At 40.8% G+C, this 22,600-nt stretch overlaps 1 protein-coding gene across 1 annotated transcript in view; it reads left to right on the top strand.

Annotated features, from left to right (window-relative positions):
• The window catches only part of LOC105542973 (puromycin-sensitive aminopeptidase), a 122,511-nt gene extending 102,566 nt beyond the window's left edge, over positions 1-19,945 (top strand). The window contains exons 16-23 of the mRNA XM_011984696.1: positions 525-659; positions 1,929-2,148; positions 9,143-9,285; positions 10,331-10,387; positions 14,740-14,847; positions 15,378-15,533; positions 16,106-16,153; positions 18,444-19,945. Of these exons, the coding sequence (XP_011840086.1) occupies positions 525-659; positions 1,929-2,148; positions 9,143-9,285; positions 10,331-10,387; positions 14,740-14,847; positions 15,378-15,533; positions 16,106-16,153; positions 18,444-18,596 (1,020 nt within the window). The 3' untranslated portion in view covers positions 18,597-19,945. The remainder of the gene's footprint in view (positions 1-524; positions 660-1,928; positions 2,149-9,142; positions 9,286-10,330; positions 10,388-14,739; positions 14,848-15,377; positions 15,534-16,105; positions 16,154-18,443) is intronic.
• Positions 19,946-22,600: the final 2,655 nt, after the last annotated feature.

The raw sequence follows: 22,600 nt of genomic DNA, 5'->3' as shown, positions 1-22,600 counted from the left end.
AGACTCCATCTCAAAAAAAATAATAATAAAAGAATAATGCAGTCAGTAATTACCTCACGCCAAAAATCTTATGAAATTGCCTTTTAGGTCCATGTAATTCTTTAAAATTGTGATCTGAAAATTGGTATTCTGTTCAGTCTCTGTGCTTATAAGATCAATGTTTGTAAAGGGCTAAGCTTTCTTAGAGATTCCACTGTCCAAGTGTTTTCATATATATTAAGTGTTTTCTGTAAACCTAAAATTGAGGTTAGAAATAGAAACTTACCCACATTATTTTGTCCCTTCCATGTTCTTTCTACTGTCTCTCACTTTGGCCCCCACAATTTCAAGTTTCCCTTTTCTTTTGTCTGCGTATTCATTCTTTCTTGATGTGTTGTCTTGTTTTAATTCATTAGTTGGCATAGATGGTCTTAATTGTTTTTCATCCATATATATCTAAAACCAGAACTCCTTGTAAACATACAAAAGGTTGATTTAAAAAATTAATGGAGCTGTTTAATAGTACTTACTGGATATCTTTGCAGTTAAACTTAGGAACAGTTGGGTTTTATCGGACCCAGTACAGCTCTGCCATGCTGGAAAGTTTATTACCAGGCATTCGTGACCTTTCTCTGCCCCCTGTGGATCGACTTGGATTACAGAATGACCTCTTCTCCTTGGTAAGCATCTGTGACTTAAGTAATATGATGGATTTTGCTGATTAAAAGATTTTGTTTTTCCTGGAGTGTCTGAAACATAATTAGAAGAATATGGGTCTTCATGAAGGTTAAAAACACCTTTGGGACTAGACCAAATGACTGATTTTTAATATGACAAGATTGAGGCTATATAATTTAAATCCCATTTCACTACTCCTGAGCCAGCTTTCTGAAACTCTTAATTAAACTATCCTTTGTAAGGCAAAAATTCCTTGCTTTTCAGTAGAAATAAATATGAGCCTTGAAGAAATGACCCTACTGATAGGTTTTTAAAATAATTAAGTCAGAGTGATTTTATGTTTTTCTAAATAGTGGTTGTACTTTGCTGGGAAAGCTAGAATTTTTAAACATTGTGTTCTTATTTCAAATTGTATCCCATTAGCTTTAGAATTATATTTATATTTGGCTTTCTTCCAGAAAGGATTTAAAGCAGCAATTAGTATTATTTTCTTTATGACTTCAGCATAGGTTAGGTAATTTCCAGATGTCTTTATGATAAAATTGTCATATTCCTCCTAGTATTCCTTTAAATTGGACTGGAAATTTTCCCTCCCCTCTGCAGTCATTGGTTTTGGATTCCGCCTTTGTGTAAACACAGATTAGCATTGATGCACAAAACCTCACATCTGCTGATCTAATTGCCGAGAGAGACCTGTCCCAGGAGAGTGAGCTGTTTGTGCAGCTGGCTGCTGTAACAGAAGTTCTTTTTCCTAACTCTGTTAGTTCTGAAAGGACTTTGAATTTGTAGTGCCTTCTAGTTTATGTTCTTTTAGAAATGAGTAAAGGAGAGGCTTAAGTTGACACAGTTTGCAGGTCCAGCTTTGAAAGAATGTCAAAAACTAAACTGAAACTATTTTTGCAGTTTTTCTGAAAGTATGAAAAATTTCAAAACAGTAACAAAACCAAGTCCCCAGAAACTGAGTAGAAATAGAAGTTAACTGGTTTGTTGTTGTTCTCAAATTGATGGGACTTTTAGTTTAATTTTTTAAAGTAGTTCTTGTATAAATAGCAAATGATTCATTCTAATATTTCTGTAAAGAAAAAATAACAAAAGAGTAAAGAAGGAATGTTGTCTGAGTAGGATTTTTATTCTAACAGTGTTCTGAACTTATACAGTCCCATTTCCTTAAACCAAAGAAATTGCTAGCAGTAGTTAATGCCAAAAATGCATGCTTATGTTTTTTGGTTTTGTTTGAAGACTAGGTTAATTTATGTTTTTTCCTATCCCAGGCTCGAGCTGGAATCATTAGCACTGTAGAGGTTCTAAAAGTCATGGAGGCTTTTGTGAATGAGCCCAATTATACTGTATGGAGCGACCTGAGCTGTAACCTGGGGATTCTCTCAACTCTCTTGTCCCACACAGACTTCTATGAGGAAATCCAGGAGTTTGTGAAAGATGTCTTTTCACCTATAGGGGAGAGACTGGGCTGGGACCCCAAACCTGGAGAAGGTAATGCATATACTAAATGGAGAAAGAATTAGGCAGAAGTTGGTACTTTTTTATGTGGTTAACAATATAATTAATATCATCTTTATATCTACTGGATGTTACTATATATTCAGCAAGCCAGAAATTAAGACTTGAGTCTTTTAAGTCTGCTGGTGAAGTTACATGGGTTACCAACATAGAAACAGTAGTGGTTATGTGTGTTCATTGCTAAATATAATTTGTGCACATGGTGGAAATAAAAGTCTTTTGCAGAGTTCCAAAGGCCTATTTTTAGTCAAGAAAAGCTAAAGGGAATTTTAGGTTGTTTTATTTATTTATTTATTTTATTTTTTTGAGATGGAGTTTTGCTCTTGTTGCCTAGGCTGTAGTGCAATGATGCGATCTCGACTCACCGCAACCTCCGCTTCCTAGGTTCAAGTGATTCTCCTGCCTCAGTCTCCCAAGTAGCTGGGATTACAGGCATGCACCACCACGCTCGGCTACTTTTGTATTTTTAGTAGAGACGAGGTTTCACCATGTTGGTTAGGCTGGTCGCAAACCCCCGACCTCAGGTGATCTGCCTGCCTCCGCCTCCCAAGTTTTATTTATTATTACCGTAAATACCAGGCACCTTTATGTATAACTTGTAAAGGCGCTGAGAGACATAGGGGCCAGCTTTTTGAATTAAGGAAATTATTTGCTTTCTACATGTGTTCTCTGCTCTGTGGTTATTTCTGTAAGCATATATTTACTCTTTTTGCTCTCACTGAAATATTGGGAATGATTATTTAAAGGTTTTACATATCATTATTTTTTATCATCTGCTGATAACTAAAGGTGGTGTTTCCTCCTGATCAGTCTTGATCTGGAAGTCTTTTGTAATAAAAATAGTAGCAATACCTAGAGCTCTGTCTTTTTTTTTTTTTTTTTTTTTTTGAGCTAGAGTTTCGCTCTTGTCACTCAGGCTGGAACGCAATGGCGCCATCTTGGCTCACTGCAACCTCTGCCTCCTGGGTTCAAGCGATTCTCCTGCCTTAGCTTCCCGAGTAGCATACCACCACGCCTGGCTAATTTTTGTATTTTTAGTAGAGACGAGGTTTCATCGTGTTGGCCAGGCTGGTCTTGAACTCCGGACCTCAAGCGATCTGCTTGTCTCGGCTGCCCAAAGTGCTGTATTACAGGTGTGAGCCACTATACCTGGTCCCAGCTTCTATGTCTTTTCTTCATTGATTCAACAAATATTTATGTAGCTAGTAAATGCCATATACTATTCTAAGAGCTGGTGATACAGCAGCAACCCAAATATTGCCTTATATGGCTTACATTCTAATAGGAGACATAGCAAATAATTAAATGTATAAGATCTAGGTGGCAGGAAGTATCATTAAGAAAAATAAAGGTGTCAGATAATAAGGAGTGCTGGGCCACTGTTTTTTAGAAAGTGTTTGGGGAAACTGTCTCTAATAAGGTGATATTGAGCATAAACTGAGACATGAAGGACAGAGTTATGAGGATACCTAGAAGAAAAGTGGTTCAGACAGAGGAAACAGCAAGTACAAAGGCCTGAGATGGGAGCATGCTTAGGGTATTCGAGGAATAACAAGAAAGCTGCTGAGTTCAGGACAGGATTGAGTAGGAGAGGGCAATGGGAGACCTTTCTGATCCTATAGAACCTGTTTGCTACAGTGAGAAGTTTTTTGACTTTCACATTGAGTGATATGACACGCTAATTAGGGAGTTTTGGGCAGGGGAACTTGATTTGATTTACTCGGCTTTCTGAAGAACAGACTAAAAGAAGACGAGAGAAGGCAGGGAGACCATTCAGAAGGCTATTTTAGCAATCCATTTGAGATGCTGGTTGCAACTAGAACTTAAAGGTGGTAAAGTCTCTGTATATTTTGAAGGTGAAACTGAAACTGTTGGTGAAGGATGGACTGTGTGGTGGAAAGAAAGAAGTGTCATCAAATTCTGGCCTGCAGAACTGGAAGAATGAAGTTGCCATGTATAGGGATAGGGAAGACTGCCGTAGAAACATTTTTTTCTTTTTTTTTTTTGAGACAGAGTCTCGCTCTGTGCCCCAGGCTGGAGTGCAGTGGCTCGATCTCTGCTCACTGCAAGCTCCGCCTCCCAGGTTCACGCCATTCTCCTGCCTCAGCCTCCTGAGTAGCTGGACTACAGGCGCCCGCCACCGCACCCGGCTAATTTTTTGTATTTTTAGTAGAGATGGGGTTTCACCGTGTTCGCCAGGATGGTCTCGATCTCCTGACCTCGTGATCCGCCTGTCTCAGCCTCCCAAAGTGCTGGGATTACAGGCGTGAGCCACCGCGCCCAGCTTCATTTTTTTCTTTTAAAGATACAAAGTCTCGCTGTGTTGCCCAGGCTGGAGTACAGTGGTGCAGTCATAGCTCACTGCAGCCTCAAACTACTGGGTTCAAGCTATCCTGCTGCCTCAGCCTCTTGAGTATTTGGGACTACAGGCATGCACCATACCCAGCTATTTTTTTTTTTTTTTTGTAGCGATGGGATTTCACTGTGTTGCCTAGGCTGGTCTTGAACTCCTGGACTCCAGAAATTCTCCTGCCTCAGCATCCCAAAGTGCTGGGATTGCAGCCATGAGCCACTGTGCCTGGCATGGAAGCATATTTGGGTGTAAAAGGGAATCAAGGGCCAGGCGTGGTAGCTCACACCTGTAATCCCAGCACTTCGGGAGGCTGAGGGGAGTGGAACACCTGAAGTCAGGAGTTTGAGACAAGCCTGGCCAACATGGTGAAACCCCATCTCTACTGAAAATACAAAATTAACTGGGCGTGGTGGCTCACGCCTGTAGTCCCAGCTACTCAGGAGGCTGAGACAGGAGAATTGCTTGAGTCCTGGAGTTCAAGCCCAGCGTGGGCAACCTCATGTCTTTAAAAACCAAAACAAAACTGGGTGAGATCAACCAGTGACTGAGTATAAGTGGAAAAAAGAGGTCTGAGTTCAGGATTTAGAGATTGTGTAGAAGAGGAAGAATCAGCAAAAGAGACAGACTGGCCAGTAAGGTAGAAGTAGGAGAGCCAGGAGAGAGAAGGGGTATCCCAGAATTTAAATAAACAGTAGATGAAAAGAAACAGTAGATGAAGGCAGAGGGAATGTGATCAGCTGTGTCAGATGCTACTACACTAAATCAAATAGAATGATGAAGCCTAATTCAATATTACATTTAACAATTTTTGTGTAGTAGTGGGGAACAATAATGAATTCTCCACTTTTGCAGCAGGTTCTTTAGAATGGAAGGAGAGGAAATGGAGACAACACACTTAGACAACTTTTTAAAGGAGTTTTGCTGAGAAGATCAGAGAAAAGGGGTAGGCGAGAGAGAGGTGGGGTAAAGGAAGGAATTTTTAAGTTGGGAGATTTTATACTACATTTTTCTGCAACTATTTGAACATAATGCAGTAGTAATGGAAAAATTCATGTTGTGAGAGAGAGGGGTTATTGCTGTAGTGACAGCTGAATAATCAAGAGGAGTTGAGATCCAGTGCTGAAGTTAAGGAGTTGGTTTTAGATAGGAGCACAGATGAATAATGACAAGATAGGAGTACATGGACACAGATGCAGGTAAATTAATGGGTGTTGCACTTTTCTTTCATGATGATAATGTGACACTTTTTGACTTTACAATATAGGGAGAATGCCTTCAATTTCCTAGCTGCCAGAATTATAAATTACTTCTTGTAAGAATCATCACAATAATGTGTAGTTATCTATTGATCTCTGATGGTTTTCTTAAAATTATTTTTGGTTAAATTATGATTTAAATATAGCAAAATGCATAATCTAAATGTTACAGTTCCGTGACTTTCGGCAAACACATACCACATTTCCATCCCCCAGAAAGCTGCTTGAGGCTCCTTCCTAATTGGTCCCTACTACTTGAGCCTCCCCTGCCCACCCCACACAGGCACATGCCATTCTGATTTCTTTCACCTACATTAATATTTATCTCTTCTATTTTATATACATAGAATCATATAATGTGTGTTCTGTTCTTAAACCTACCTCTCTCACTCAGCATAATGTTTCTGAGATATATCCAGGTTGTTCATTGCTTTTTATTGCTAAGTAGTATTTCATCATATGAATATACTACATTTTATTTATCCATTGTACCGCTGCAATTCATCAGATTTGTGTGTCGTTAACTGTTTTTTTTTTTTTTTCTCAATCATTTATTGCCTGGGTGTTAACTTTTTTTGAGATATAATTCACATACCATAAAATTCACCCTTTTAAAGTATACAATTCAGTATTTGTTAGTATGTTCACAAGATTGTGCAACTATCACCTCCATATTTCCAGCACAATTTCTTCACCTTCCCCACTCTCAGTCCCTCCCCCTCCACCAAAAAAAAGCCTTGTATCCACCGGCAGTCACTCTCCATTTCCTGGCAACCACAAATTTACTTTATATTTCATGGGTTTACCTATTCTGAACATTTCATATAGATAGAATCATAAAATACTTGGCCTTTTATATCTGCTTCTTTCACTTAGCATAATATTTTCAAGGTTCATCTGTGTTGTAGCATGTATCAGTCCTTCATTCCTTTTTTTTTTTTTTTTTTTTTGTAAGGGAGTCTTGCTTTGTTGCCAGGCTGGAGTGCAGTGGTGCAATCTCGGCTCACTGCAACCTCCGCTTCCCAGGTTTAAGCAATTCTTCTGCCTCAGCCTCCCCAGTAGCTGGGACTACAGGTGTGCACCACCACACCCAGCTAATTTTTGTATTATTAGTAGAGATGGGGTTTCACCATGTTGGCCAGGATGGTCTCTATCTCTTGACCTCGTTATCTGCCTGCCTTGGCCTCCCGAAGTGCTGGGATTACAGGTGTGAGCCACCATGCCCAGACCTTTCATTCTTTTTTTTTTTTCAGAGACAGAGTCTCGCTCTATCGCCCAGGCTGGAGTGCAGTGGCGTGATCTCGGCTCACTGCAACCTCCACTTCCTGGGCTCAAGAGATTCTCCTGCCTTAGGCTCCCGAGTAGCTGGGATTGCGGGCTTGCATCACCACGCCTAGCTAATTTTTGTATTTTAAGTAGAGACGGGGTTTCACCATGTTGGCCAGGCTGGTCTTGAACTCCTGACCTCAGGTGATCCGCCCACTTTAGCCTCCCAAAGTGCTGGGATTACAGGCAGGAGCCACCACATCCAGCCCCTTTCATTCCTTTTTACAAATGAACAATATTCCACTGTGTAGATACATAGCACATTTTATTTATCCATTAACTGATGGACATTTGGACTGGTTCCGCTTTTCGGCTATTATGAATTCTATTCACATTTGTATACAAGTTTTTGTGTAGACATATGCTTTCATTTATTTTCGATATATATCTAAGAGCGAAATTGCTGAGTCATATGATGACTGTTTTGTTTTGTTTTGTTTTGTTTTTGAGACGGAGTTTCACTCTGTCTCCAGGCTGGAGTGCTGTGGGCATGATTTCAGCTCAGTGCAACCTCCACCTCCCAGGTTCAAGTGATTCCCCTGCCTCAGCCTTCCGAGTAGCTGGGACTACAGGTCCATGCCACTACACCTAATTTTTTGTATTTTAGTAGAGATGGGGTTTCACCATGTTGGTCAGGATGGTCTCGATCTCCTGACTTCATGTTCCACCTGCCTCGGTCTCCTAAAGTGCTGAGATTACAGGCGTGAGCCACCACTCGTCTTTCCTTTTGTTTTTTTTAAGAGACGATCGGCTGGGTGGCAGTGACTCACACCTGTAATCCCAACACTTTGGGAGGCCAACTTGGGTGGATCACCTGAGGTCAGGAGTTCGAGACCAGCCTGGCCAACATGGCAAAACCCTGTCTCTACTAAAAATGCAAAAAATTAGCCAGGCGTGGTGGCACACCCCTGTATTCCCAGCTACTCGGGAGACTGAGGTGGAGAATTGCTTGAACCTGGGAGGCAGAGGCTGCAGTGAGCTGAGATCATGCCACTGCACTCCAGCTTGGGCAACAGAGCGAGACTGCATCTCAAAAAAAAGAAAAAAGAGACAAGGTCTTGCTCTGTGCCCAGGCTGGAGTACAGTAGTGTGATCATAGCTCACTGCAGCTTCAACCTCCTTGCAGCCTCAACCTCCTGGAGTCAAGCGATCCTCCCTCCCCAGCCTCCTGTGTAACTAGGCCTACAGACACATGCCACCATGCTTGGTTAATTATTAAGTTTTTTGTAGAAACGGTCTTGCTGTGTTGCTCAGGCTGGTCTTGAACTCCTAGGCTCAAGTGATCCTCTTGCCTTGGCATCCAGAAATGCTCAGATTATAGGCATGAGCTACTGTGTCTGACCATAACTGTATGTTTAACCTTTTGAGGGACTGCCAGACTGATTTTCTAAGTGGCTATACCATATTGTGTTCCCACCAGCAGTGTTTGAGGGTTCCAATTTCTCCACATCCTTGCCAACACTTGGTATTATTATCTTTTTTATTATAGCCATCATAGTGGGTATGAATTGGTATCTCATTGTGGTTTTGATTTGCATTTTCCTAACGACTAATGATGTTAAACATCTTTTTATGTTTATTGGCTATTTGGGTGTCTTGGAGGAATGGACCCATCAGATTTTCATTTTTAAAATCTAAGATTTCAATTTATTATACATAGAACATACTAGTACGATATGTGATCTTTCTTTGAACCTTAGGTCAAAACTACATGATGTAAGCCTGTCCTTTTCACACATAATCCTTAGCAGAGTAGTTAACTAGACTGAGTAAACATTTAGTAAATTCAGATAGTTGGCATTTGTGACTGCAGAGAAAGTCAGCAACTTTATTTGCTTGTCTAGTCTGTTTAGCATATCACTCTTACGATTTGATAAACGTAAAACAAGTATTCTCTCAGGTATTAAGTTAATTGAGTGTGTTTGTTCAAGACCATAGAGTTGGTATAGCACAATTATAAGATATCCAGATGACAAATTTATAAAAATAGGCTTTTTAAGTAGTCTTATGTTTCTTTTACCTCTCAAATCAGGTCATCTAGATGCACTCCTGAGGGGCTTGGTTCTGGGAAAACTAGGAAAAGCAGGACATAAGGCAACGTTAGAAGAAGCCCGTCGTCGGTTTAAGGACCACGTGGAAGGAAAACAGATTCTCTCTGCTGATCTGAGGAGTCCTGTAGGTTTTCATGATAAATTCCCTTAACTTATAGGTAACTACATCTTTTTGTGAAGCATGGAACTTTTTTTTTTTTTTGAGATGGAGTCTTGCTCTGTCGCCCAGGCTGGAGTGCAGTGGCTACTTGGCTTACTGCAGCCTCTGTCCCCTCAGTTCCAGTGATTCTTTTGCCTCAGCCTCCTGGCTAATTGGGATTATAGGCACCTGCCACCACGGCCGGCTAATTTTTGTATTTTTAGTAGAGACAGGGTTTCACCATGTTGGCCAGGCTGGTCTCGAACTCCTGACCTCAGGTGATCCACCTGCCTTGGCCTCCCAAAGTGCTGGGATTACAGGTGTGAGCCACCATGCCCGGCTTGGAACTTTTTTTAAGTGCCAAAACTGACCTAAGAACTGACCCACAAACCACATCTAACTCTATTTTAATATATACCATTTAAGTGGTTTATAGCCATCTTCTTATTTGTTTAAAGTTTCTCAGTCAGCATTGCAGTGCTGAAATGTGATTAGCTGTGCACATACCCATGATAGCTGCTGTGCTCTGCTGGTACAACATGCCATTTACCTTTGTGGTTGCTGACAGGCACTGCTAGCTCCTTAACTACAGTTCGTGTGTAATATCCACATTTATAATATTTACTTTTTTTTTTTGAGACGGAGTCTCACTCTGTTACCCAGGCTGGAGTGCAGTGGCACGATCTCGGCTCACTGCAGCCTCCACCTCCTGGGTTCAAGCAGTTCTCCCTGCCTCAGCCTCCTGAGTACCTGGGAGTACAGGCGCCTGCTACCATGCCCAGCTGATTTTTGTGTTTTTAGTACAGACAGGGTTTCGCCATGTTGGCCAGGCTGTCCTCGAACTGCTGACCTCAGGTGATCCGCCTGCCTCGGCCTCCCAAAGTGCAGGGATTACAGGCACGAGTCACCGCAGCCGGCCAACATTTACAATATTGTTTACTGGCTTTCTGTCTTTTCTTAGTATTAGAATACTTGAAACAAGGTATATTTAATCAAATGAATTATTTTTTGTACCTGTATTCTCTTGTAGGTCTATCTGACTGTTTTAAAGCATGGTGATGGCACTACTTTAGACATTATGTTAAAAGTAAGTATATTTGAGAAGACTCCCATTTCCTGCTTTTGAACTTGGATAGACACACAGTACACCTCTAAATGGTTTAAAAAAAAAAAAAAGTCCTAGAAAAGAAAAATGCATATTGTAGACATGCAAGTATTTTAAAACTGAGAGAATTGTATGTCTATATATGTTATTATATCAGTATTATCAGTATGATGCCAAAGACATCTTACTTTTCCCTACCTTTTTTACTAACTTTATACATCTGAAATCTTTTTTTTTTTTTTTTTTTTTGAGACAGGGTCTCACTCTGTCACCTAGGCTAAAGGGACATAATCATGGATCACTGCAGCATCAGCCTTCCAGGCTCAAGTGATCCTCCTGCCTCAGCCTTCCAAGTAGCTGGAACTATAGGAGTGTGATAACCACACCCAGCTAATTTTTGTGTTTTTTGTAGAGACAAGGTTTCACCATGCCCAGGCTGGTCTCAAACTCCTGGGGTCAAGTGATACACCCACCTCAGCCTCCCAAAGTGCTGGGATTACAGGCATGAGCTACTCTGCCCAGCTGAAATTTTAACACTGAAATAATGTTCGTTTTGATTAACAAGTCACTTTCTTTAAATTTTATCTTCAGTGTAAACTTGGGGTTCTGCCCGTTGTAAGCAAAAGGCTTGTTTCTGTGCTTAGGTTCTGTGCTTAGGAGGTTTGTTTTTGGGCTTAGAAAAGGGATAGACAGATGATGATCAAGTGTCTCAAGCATTTGAGCTATGCCGGGGTCCTTTATTAATAGACAAGAAATTAATTCACCTGCCTTCATAGCCTCTCTAGTTTTCCCAGGGTAGTTAGCATATAATTAAACTCTGACTTAGACAAAATATAGATAAAACTTTCCATATCCTCATAATGGCAGCAATCTGTTTGAAACTTTGAATCAACAGTAGTACTGTGAAGCAAATGCTATCTCCAGTCCCTATCCATAGTTACCGGTCTATAAGGAAATGGCTTGAGTGTACTGGCTACATGAGAAGTGGAGGTAGCCGAATCTACTTTTTAATCATTAAATAAAATGTGCACAGCGTGCCTAAAAACCCATTTGTTAAAAGATCCACGCTTAGGACAGGAGTGGGATGTGCTTTACTATCTCTACCTTTCATGGATTAACAACACTCTTCTGACTTCAAGGGAGTTCATGATAATCAGCTTCATTGTAGAAATAGCCTAATGATAATTGCAGATCTAAATTCTGATATTTTGGTTTTAAACAAATCCTCTGAAAAATGATTAGGATGTCTGAAAAGATAAACTTTAAGAAACTGTGCCTCAAAATGTACTGCTTTACCCATGTTGTAATAGGTTTACTTTCTTTTTTTTGAGACGGAGTCTTACTTTGTTGCCCAGGCTGGAGTGTAGTGGCATGATCTCGGCTCACTTCAACCTCTGCCTCCTGGGTTCACGTGATTCTCCTGCCTCAGCCTCCCGAGTAGCTGGGACTACAGGCACCTGCCACCACACCCAGCTAATTTCTGTATTTTTAGTAGAGACAGGGTTTCACCATATTGACCAGGCTAGCCTCGAACTCCTGACCTTGTGATCCGCCCACCTCAGCCTCCCAAAGTGCTAGGATTATAGGCGTGAGCCACCATGCCTGGCCTACTTTCTAAGAATATAAGAGTTATATTTGGGAGAGCTGGACATGGTGGCATGCACCTGTAGTTCCAGCTTCTCAGGAGGCCGAGGCAGGAGGAGCTCTTGAGCCCAGGAGTTCAAGCCTGCAGTGAGCTATGACTGCACTACTGAACTCCATCCCGGGTGACAGAGCAAGACCCTGTCTAAAAAAAGACCCTAAAAAAAATAAAGTTTGGGTTTACCTTCCACCTGACCATTAGGTCCCTTCTCAGTCTTAATATTCTGTGAACCTGTGTACTATAAATGATATGTATGAAACGGGATATTTGATTTTTTTTTCATCTACTCCACGATGATATGGAAAAAAATAGGGGTTCTGAAAATTTCATGGCAGATACTTTGACATTTTCATGTCATGGCACTTTTAAGATTTTCCACGTGTATGTGTATTTATTAAGAGTTTGCATTTATTTAACACAAGGGAGTTCACGATAATCAGCTTCACTATGGAAATAGCTCTAATGAAGGCTGAATCATGGTTCTTCAAGAAGCCATTTGGTAAGAGAAGAGGAGGGTTGTCTTATGATGGTAATTTAGGAATAATGTGGCAGGGTTAAAAAACATTAATTCAAAGTATATTTGAAATATGGTGTTAGAGTGCCATCTAGTGGACTCGAATAACAGGTTCTTTTTGGAGGATGCTTCCTGAAAGCCAGAGGTTCAGACCTTGAATATTGGAGCTGAAAAGGGCTTTAGAAATTATCTGTCCACCCACATCATTTTACACATGGGGAAACTGAGACCCAGAGGGATTAAGGACTTAGTCAAGATCACACAGCTAGAGGCTAAACTGGGAGTAGAATCCAGATCTCCCAAGGTCCTTTCTGTTTTACTGCACTGCTTCTCAAGAGTCGAAAGGGGCCAGGCTTGGTGTGGTTCATGCCTGTAATCCCAGCACTTTGGGAGGCTGAGATGGGAGGATCACTTGGGGCCAGGAGTTCGAGACCAGCCTGGGCAACATGGAGAAACTCCGGCTCTACTAAAAATAGAAAAATTAGCTAGGTGTGGTTGTAGTGAGCTTACCCCATTGCACTCCAGCGTGGGCAACAGAGCGAGACTCCATCTCAAAAAAAAAAAAAAAAAAAAAAGAGCGAGAGAGAGAGAGACCAGCCTGGTCAACATGGCGAGACCCCATCTCTAGTTCTTATAAAATTGTTTATTGGGAAAAAAAAAAGTGTCCAAAGGAAAGGAAGAAGAAACTGAGAGCTTTGATGAGGTCTCCAGACACGACACTCTGGTCAGTGTTAAATCTTAAGGGGTAGAAAAGATCAAAAGAGTCTAAATTGTCTTGGAGACATAGCTCTTATACATTTATAGTTCTAATTTTTAAGAATTATAACATTTTGTTTCTGATTATGAAAAAAATATTTTATATATTTACTATGGAAGATTTAGAGACTAGAAAAGTGTAAAGAGGAAAATAAAACTTACCTGTAATTTAAAAAGCAGGTAGCAAAAACAGCATGTATAACATGCTCTCATTCCAGATTTGATAATGTACATATAGTAGTAATTTTATTTTTTTCTTTATGCTTCTCTGTCTTTCAGATATTCTGCATTCAGTATGTGCTGCTTTTGCAGTTAAAAAGTGTGAAGATGCATAATCCCACTGATCAGAAACCATCATTAATTAATACTACCATTTTGATGTATTTCCAGGGGTTCTCCCCCACCCCTTTTTTTTTGGAAACAGTCTTGCTCTGATGTCCAGACTGGAGTGCAGTGGTACAATACAGGCTCACTGCAACCTCCACCTCAGCATTCCAAAGTGTTAGGATTACAGGCGTGAACCACTGTGCCCAGCCATATATATATATATAAAATATATATATATATTTTTAAATTTAGGATCATTCTCCTTTATCTACTTTCTTACATATACTTAAATATAAGAACATGTTTGTATCATGAGATATTCTTAAAATGTAACTTTAAATAATGCATTTTTATAAGTACTTACAGTATTCATTTTCAGTTTTTCACTATTATAAATTAATTTGATGAACTGGTATAAGATTACTAATGATTAGTTTGTTCTTTTAACACAGAACATTAGCCAGATATCAATAATATAAAGAATTTTTGGCTATGATAGATTTTACCTCTTAGATCTTGATGTTAAACTAGTCTGAACTAATGACAGGCTGTTCATCTGGTGAGCATTTACATCTAGTGATTTACTTAGTGTAACAACAGATGACAAATTTAGTGCCAAAGCATCATTTTTTTTCTCTTTTTTTTTGAGACAGAGTCTCATGCTCTTGCCCAGGCTGGAGTGCAGTGGCACGATTTCGGCTCACTGCAACTTCCCAGGTTCAAGCAATTCTCCCGCCTCGGCCTCCCGAGTAGCTGGGATTACAGGTGGGCACCACCACACCCAGCTAATTTTTTTTTGTATTTTTAGTAGAAATGGGGTTTCACCATGTTGGCCAGGCTGATCTCGAACTCTTGACCTGAGGTGATCCACCCGCCTCGGCCTCCCAAAGTGCTGGGATTACAGGTGTGAGCCACTGCACCCAGCCCAAAGCATCTTGAAAAGTATTCTCTTTTGTTAATGTAATGTTCTGCCATTCTTACCTAGTGAGAATATAGAACCTAAGTTTTACCTTATTGGGGAAGAAGCTCATGTAATTATATACAGAACATCCAAGGGAGAGTTAACTATTCCAATCTTTATCTTTTTTCCTGTAGCTTCATAAACAAGCAGATATGCAAGAAGAGAAAAACCGAATCGAAAGAGTCCTTGGCGCTACTCTTTTGCCTGACCTGATTCAAAAAGTCCTCACGTTTGCACTTTCAGTAAGTTATAGTGAAAACTGCATTTAGAGTGAATCATTAGCCATCTGTGACAAGTGTCTCTGATTCAGCTCTGATCCTCTTGAGCTGCCTTAACCCTAACTAAAGCTTCCTTTTCCAGATCAACTGGCTTGAGTTTTTGTTACTGACTTCTGTTTTTCTCCCACTAGTGGCGAGAATCAGAATTCTCTCTCCAGAATGGAAACTGTGAGGACAGGGATTCTTGAAAACTGGGAAACTGGCTTATGCCTTTGCTTACTTTGTGTCTCTTCCTTTCTTAAACCTATAGGCTCCTAAGCAAGTATCTGTTGAGCAGTCTGTCTGTCTGAACCTGTCTCAGTACCTCATTCTTATTTTGGTTGATCTTTAGGTTAAACATTATCCTCTTTGCTGAGAACTTCTGGTGCCAGTTATTCCTAAAACAAGGAATAAGTGTCTTCAGTGTGATTACTTCAGTGTCAACAGTATGTTGCACTTTCTGGTACCAGAATATGTTTTTGGTACACTAGACTTTTAGCTCTTTCTTTTTTTAGGAAGAGGTACGTCCACAGGACACTGTATCGGTAATTGGTGGAGTAGCTGGAGGCAGCAAGCATGGAAGGAAAGCTGCTTGGAAATTCATAAAGGACAATTGGGAAGAACTTTATAACCGATACCAGGGAGGATTCTTAATATCCAGACTAATAAAGGTATGTGAAAAATTTTGAGTAGCTTGCTAATCATGGATATTATTGAGTGACATCCATGATTCACTACACCCATACATTGTGGTCTTTGCTCTTTAAAAGTTTCCTATGGCCAGGCACAGTGGCTCACGCCTGTAATCCCAGCACTTTGGGAGGCCAAGGTGGATGGATCACCTGAGGTCGGGAGTTCGAGACCAGCCTGGCCAACATGGTGAAACCCTGTCCCTACTAAAAATACAAAAATTAGCTGAGCGTGGTGGCACGCGCCTGTAATCCCAGCTGCTTGGGAGGCTGAGGCAGGAAAATTGCTTGAACCTGGTAGGTGGAGGTTGTGGTGAGATGAGGCTATTGCACTCCAGCCTGGGCAATGAGTGTGAAATTCCGTCTCAAAAAAAAACAAAGAGTTTCCTTAAATAGTTACTGGCTTTATTTAAGGACTTCTCCATCTCCCATCACACATCCTTTATAACAGACTGAAGTTGGCAGAGAACATAATGATTTGTTTTTAGGGTAAATGGAAGTTTGTTCCCAGCCTCTTTTAGTTTCACTTACTATTTAAAACCATTGTTTTACAGCTATCAGTTGAGGGATTTGCAGTTGATAAAATGGCTGGAGAGGTTAAGGTAAGGAAAACACTGTTTACTCTTCACTTTTCAATCTAGTAAGTAAAAACAATAACCTGATTGTAATTATAGTGTTGGGATAACGTACTGTAGCATCTCTGTGTTTTTGTTTAGAGAAAGACATCATGCAGGGCCGTAAGAATTTCCTAAAAATGGCTGGGCATGGTAGCTCACACCTGTAATCTCAGCACTTTGGGAGGCCGAGGTGGGTGGATCACCTGAGGTCAGGAGTTGAAGACCAGCCTGGGCAACATGGTGAAACTCCAAATTAGCTGGACACAGTGGTGCACACCTGTAATCCCAGCTACTCGGGAGGCTGAGGCAGGAGAATCACTTGAGCCCGGGAGGCAGAGGTTGCAGTGAGCTGAGATCATGCCGTTGCACTCCAGCCTGGGTGACAGAGTGAGACTCTGTCTCAAAAAGAAAAAAAAAAAATTTCCTAAAAATGATGGAAAGCCGGCCGGGCGCGGTGGCTCAAGCCTGTAATCCCAGCACTTTGGGAGGCCGAGACGGGCGGGTCACGAGGTCAGGAGATTGAGACCATCCTGGCTAACACGGTGAAACCCCGTCTCTACTAAAAAATACAAAAAAACTAGCCAGGCGAGGTGGCGGGCACCTGTAGTCCCAGCTACTCGGGAGGCTGAGGCAGGAGAATGGCGTAAACCTAGGAGGCGGAGCTTGCAGTGAGCTGAGATCCGGCCACTGCACTCCAGCCTGGGCGACAAAGTGAGACTCCGTCTCAAAAAAAAAAAAAAAAAAAAAACCCCCTCAAAAAAAAAAAAAAAAAAAAAAAAAAAAAAAAAAAAAAGATGGAAAGCCTTCAGATGTTTTATAAACAAGGCAGTGACTTGATCTGATTTGTGTTATAAAAATTTCAGTCTGGCTGCAATGTAGATAATAGTTTGGAATGAGGAAGAGAAGATGTTGGGAAGCTAACTCTCCCAGCAAGAATGATAGAATAGCTTACAGTAGGGTCGTGGCAGTAGTGGAGGAGACAGAGTAATGAAGGAGATTCAGGGGCTTGAATTTGTTAACCATTAGTTCAACAATATTTATTGATTGGCTTCTCTGTTGTGAGCATAAAACGAGCCAGGATAATCCCCAGGTTTCTGGTGTGTAAATGTTGGTACTACTTACTGAGATGGAAGGGAAAAAGACTTGAGGCCCTGAGAACTGAACCATGTTTAGGAGTCTTGGAACAGTAGCAATTGTCATCTCTGTAAATAAGGTTATTGATTTCTAAAAGGTCTATGTTTAATCAGATGGATTAGTCATTCTGTCTTTCACTCCTGTGGTGACTAATTCAAAGGAAAAGCCCCATCATTTTGCCAGTTGGTGTTTAAGAGTTGCTTTGTTTTCTGTGAAACCATCTCAAAAGTTTATCAACTTTTAATCATTAAGCATTGTGATAAATTATAAACTTAGAAATTGTTTTACTATATTAAAAATGTTGGATTCCTGTAATTCTAGCATTTTGGGAGGGTGAGGTGGGAGGATTGCTTGAGCTCAAGAGTTCAAGACTAGTCTGGGCAACATGCTAGGACCCCATCTCTACAAAAAGGAAAAATAAATTAGGCCTGGGAGTGCATGCTTGTGGTCCCAGCTACCCAGGAAACTAAGGTGGGAGATGTACTTGAGCCCAGGAGGTTGAGGCTGCGATGAGCCATGATCGCTTCATTGCACTCTAGCCTGGGCAACAGAGTGAGACCCTATCTCAGAAAAAAAAAAAAAAGACTCTGGGATGTTAAATTATTAGGGCACAGCAGCAATTTAAACTTCTTTGTATTATCATCTCTTACAAATTAATCTTTATTTGAAGCAGCCAAAATGTGTTGAATCCTTAAGTACTCTGTGCTAGGTGTTTTGTCAAATGTTTGTATGGATTGTCTCTTTAATCTTCTGGAGTAAATATTTTCTCATAGTTGAAAAAACTGAGACTTAGAACAGTTAATTTTCTCATTCACAAGCTAGTACATGACAAAGCCTAGATTCAAGTTCCAAGTCTTCAGTCCAAAGACTATATTTACCACTACACAATTAGCCTAAAAGAAAAGCAGTAGGTTCTGTCTCTTTCTTAACTTTTGATGAGGCTGTTAAGCATATAATATTTAAGGGGAGAATTCCTATAGGCAGTTGCTTGTTTTCTTTTAGCCTGAGGGTGGCAGTGGCAAATTCTCATGCCTGAAGGTTATGCATCCTTCATATAGACCAGTGGTTACTTTTTCATAACCTGTAATATTAACTTCTTATTGCTAGTAATGATCCTGCATTCTTGGTTGTTTTATACCAGGCTTTCTTCGAGAGTCACCCAGCTCCTTCAGCTGAGCGCACCATCCAGCAGTGTTGTGAAAATATTCTGCTGAATGCTGCTTGGCTAAAGCGAGATGCTGAGAGCATCCACCAGTACCTCCTTCAGCGGAAGGCCTCACTACCTACAGTGTGAATCCTGAGGTGCCGCCATTGGCGGTTCTGCTGCTTCGCTGCAGGGATAAGGTGGAGCTATCGAACAGCTGATTCATATGCCAAGAATTTGGAGTCTTCTTTCAAACCAGTGGGGGTTGGACAATGAATGTAGTTAACTGGTTCCTGCTCACACTCCAGAATTAAATTCTATTGAAAAAGGAAAATCAGCAATTCAGCAAAAAATAAATAAAAAATAAAAATGTAAATATGATAGTAATAAAATAGAGCATAACGAAACTGTGAAACTTTCTGAAGCCTTGTCAGTGGTTAAAAGTATTTAACACTCTACTGTTAATGACAGATGTTCTGTTTTTATAACTTACCAAAAGGAAACTAGAGGCTTCTTGGTAAAGAGGATTTTTGTGAAGTGGTTTCTGCAAGCAGCCTATAAGTCAAGGGTGGCATCCATTTCTGGGAATGGTTAAACACAAAAGGCTGATAGCTGGCATAACATAGTTGGAGTCAGTGCATAATTCCAAGTGGCTTTTTTTTTTTTTTTGGCATGGGGACTAGCCAGGAAGATATATTTTCCTGCATAACTCAATCTGAACCAAGGATTGTAGTTTTCCTCCTTGCCTTCCCTTCTTTGTGACCCCTTGGCCAAAAAAAAAAAAAAAAAAAAAGTTAAAAAACCTACCCTGTTCTGGTTTTTTTCCTCCCTTTAGTTCCACCCCAACCCCCATTCCCCAGTGTCCTTCTTAGAGATAAAGAAATAATAAGGAAACATCTTTCATAGCCACGTTAAATAAGAGAAACTGATACACATTATTTTTTCTTTCTTTTTAAAGATGACTTATAAGAACCCTGAAATTCACACAGGTGAGACAATAGAAAAAAAATCTTCAGCCAGGCCTTTCTGAATGAGTTATTCTGCTAAAAATGGTCTTAGTTGTCTGACAAGCCAACTATTGAACCTCTTCATAACAGTGTCAACACTGGTTTCTCCTGGTTCATTTTATGTGTGCAAGAAGTCAGTGGTAACTGCTGCAGGGCTTCTACATTAGTGGTAACTGGTTTAAAAAACAGACTGTAAGCCTGTGTGTGCCACTGTTTGCTTCAACAGTATATCCTACTAACGAGCCTCACCTATTTAATCCAATGAGTTTTAAATCTAAATCTCATTCCCTTCCTCTTTCCCTACCTTTTTCTTTTTTTCTTAAATTTTTTTTTGTGTTATTAACATAAATTCATATTTGGTGTGGCTTAACTGTATTTCAGAAGGTCATCAGATTGTGAGACTGCTTCCTTGAAACATTTTTGTGCTATTGTTTTAAAAAAATAATAATTAAAAAACAGTTGGCGTTAATAAAAATGTCAATGTGAAATTGATGTCCTGATTCACTTTATTCTCTTTGATAAGAAACTAAAAACTTTCCTATTATTCAGTAGGCTTATGCAAAGTTATACTATCATAGGATTTTTCAAATTCAAGAAAATCCAGTTCCTTAATTCCTAATCTATAGATCCTAACAGAAAAATCCTGAGATTCATTCTAAATCAGTTCTACATTCTCAAAACTCTCTCGGAGACTCTTAGAGTCAGCACTCAGGAATGAACTTGAGACTTCCTCAGTCCCTACTTTTGAGGCACGCTAGTCCAGGCACCATGCTCAGGGCTGCCCTCAGGCTCTCCAAATGTGCTTAAGGCACCAGTGAAGCAGGGGCACCAAAAAGACTGAGAAAAACGCAGTTTTAATAGAAGAACTCAGAATTTTACAATCAGAAATTCTGGAAACAGGTTATTTTACTTTCAGCATACACACGATTTTTCTGTGTAATAAGTAGTTTGAATTACATTCAGGGAGAGATTATACTGGATGTCTTCTTTTGCCTTTCAGAACCCCTCTTCATCCCACTCTGGACCCCAGTGGGTGCTGACCCACATGGACTGCATGAATGGCTCCCTTGCCCTCTGACTTGAGCTTGTGTTTATCCAATTAGTAATATCCAAAGAAAATGAAAAGACATGAGGAAAAGATGGTCAGAGTACTCTGGCTTTCTCATTGCCAGGTCACATGGGCTGTCTGTGTCCCTTTACCAAAGACCACAGCTCTTATCAAGCAGCCCCCTCTAGCTTCTGGCTCCTACTCTTTGCTCCTTCACATCTAGGAAAAGGAAGGAGAACTTGAGAGCGGGGTGCAGTGGTTCATGCCTGTAATCCCAGCACTGTGGGAGGCCAAGATGGGTAGATCACCTGAGGTCAGGAATTCAAGACCAGCCTGGCCAACATGGTGAAACCCTGTCTCTACTACAAATACAAAAATTAGCTGGGTGTGGTGGCGCATGCCTGTAATTCCAGCTACTCGGGAGGCTGAGGCAGGTGAATCGCTTGAACCCAGGAGGTGGAGGTTGCAGTGAGCTGAGACTCCATTGCACTCCAGCCTGGGCAACAAGAGCAAAATTCCGTCTCCAAAAAAAAAAAAAAAGACTCAAGCTGGGCGCAGTCACTCATGCCTGTAATCCCAGCACTTTGGGAGGCTGAGGTAGACAGATCACCTGAGGTCAGGAGTTTGAGACCAACCTGGTCAACTCAGTTACCAGCCCTGGATTATGCCATTATTCTTCATTGATTTTCCTGTACTCTGTCCATGTCTTTGTAAATAGTCCTTTATTAAACCTTCCTCAGTTTGTGTTCTTTCCTACGAATACCTTGAGTGATTTGGGCACAATAGCCCTGCTGCTTTGGGTCTCTAAAGGTTTTTAATCTAGCCTTTTCTGTGTCAGATGTTTTGTCTTTCAAGTAGCTCCCTATCATAAGTCATACACCCATTTTACAGATGAGAACGCAGACTCAGAAAAGTTAGGTAAATTAATACAGCAAAATAACTATCAGAACCAGTGATCTAGCCAGGCTTGCTAGTCTCCTAAGGCTGTGGTCTTCCAGGGAACTGCCATGTCTCCACAATTAAAAGATCATAGTTAGATGGGGCCAGGCAATAGCATTAAAGCTTAATTATTGTTTCCTAATATATTTTGGTTACAAATAGTGGAAATCAGAAGGTTTGGAAGAAACAAGTATGTTAATGCCTCCTATGGAGAGTTTTACATTACTTTCCATTAATGAGATTCAGTCAAGCTTTTTGGAACAGTGGGCAGTGGTGGGTGAATTCTTAACTTGCAATTTCTAAGGATAGGTTTTAGGGAGCAAGGAATAAATCTGTTGAGTACAATTTGAGGAGGATTAAGAGGAGTTCTATAGCTCTAAATAGATTCTTCAAATTCTATAACCCAAAAAGTTTCCAGAATTACCAGAAAGACATCACGGAGCCACATGTAAGTGCTAATGTTTTTTGTTTTTGTTTTCTAGCAAGTCATTAAATAAAAGCAAGTGGGCCAGGCACAGTACCTCATGCCTGTAATCCCAACACTTGCCACAGCAGGTGGATTACCTGAGGTCAGGAGATGAAGACCAACCTGGCCCACATGGCAAAACCCCATCTCTGCTAAAAATAGAAAAATTAGCCAGTGTGGTGGTGCATGCCTGTAATCCCAGCTACTCAGGAGGCTGAGGTGGGAGAATCTACTTGAACCCAGGAGGCGGAGGTTGCAGTGAGCTGAGCTCGTGCCACTGCACTCCAGCCTGGGCGGCAGAGTAAGACTCCCTCTCAAAAAAATAATTAATTTAAAAATAAATAAGGCAGGCGCGGTGGCTCACACCTGTAATCCCAGCACTTTGGGAGGCCCAGGTGGGTGGTTCACCCAGGGAGTTCGAGACTGGCCTGACCAACATGGAGAAACCCTGTCTCTACTTAAAAAAAAAAAAAAGAAAGAAAAGCTGGATGTGGTGGCACATGCCTGTAATCCCAGCTACTTGGGAGGCTGAGGCAGGAGAATCGCTTGAACCCGGGAGGCAGAGGTTGCAGTGAGCTAAGATCGTGACATTGCACTCCAGCCTGGGCAACAAGAGTGAAGCTCCATCTCAAAAATAAAATGAAAATAAAAATAAAAATCCAAGCTTTTGGTAATATGTTTATACTGGTGAATC

The sequence above is a fragment of the Mandrillus leucophaeus genome, unplaced genomic scaffold, assembly GCF_000951045.1.
Source record: "Mandrillus leucophaeus isolate KB7577 unplaced genomic scaffold, Mleu.le_1.0 Scaffold272, whole genome shotgun sequence".
In the NCBI taxonomy this organism is placed as follows: domain Eukaryota; kingdom Metazoa; phylum Chordata; class Mammalia; order Primates; family Cercopithecidae; genus Mandrillus; species Mandrillus leucophaeus.
The sequence above is the reverse complement of the archived record's forward strand: the minus strand, read 5'-3'. Positions and strand labels throughout refer to the sequence as shown.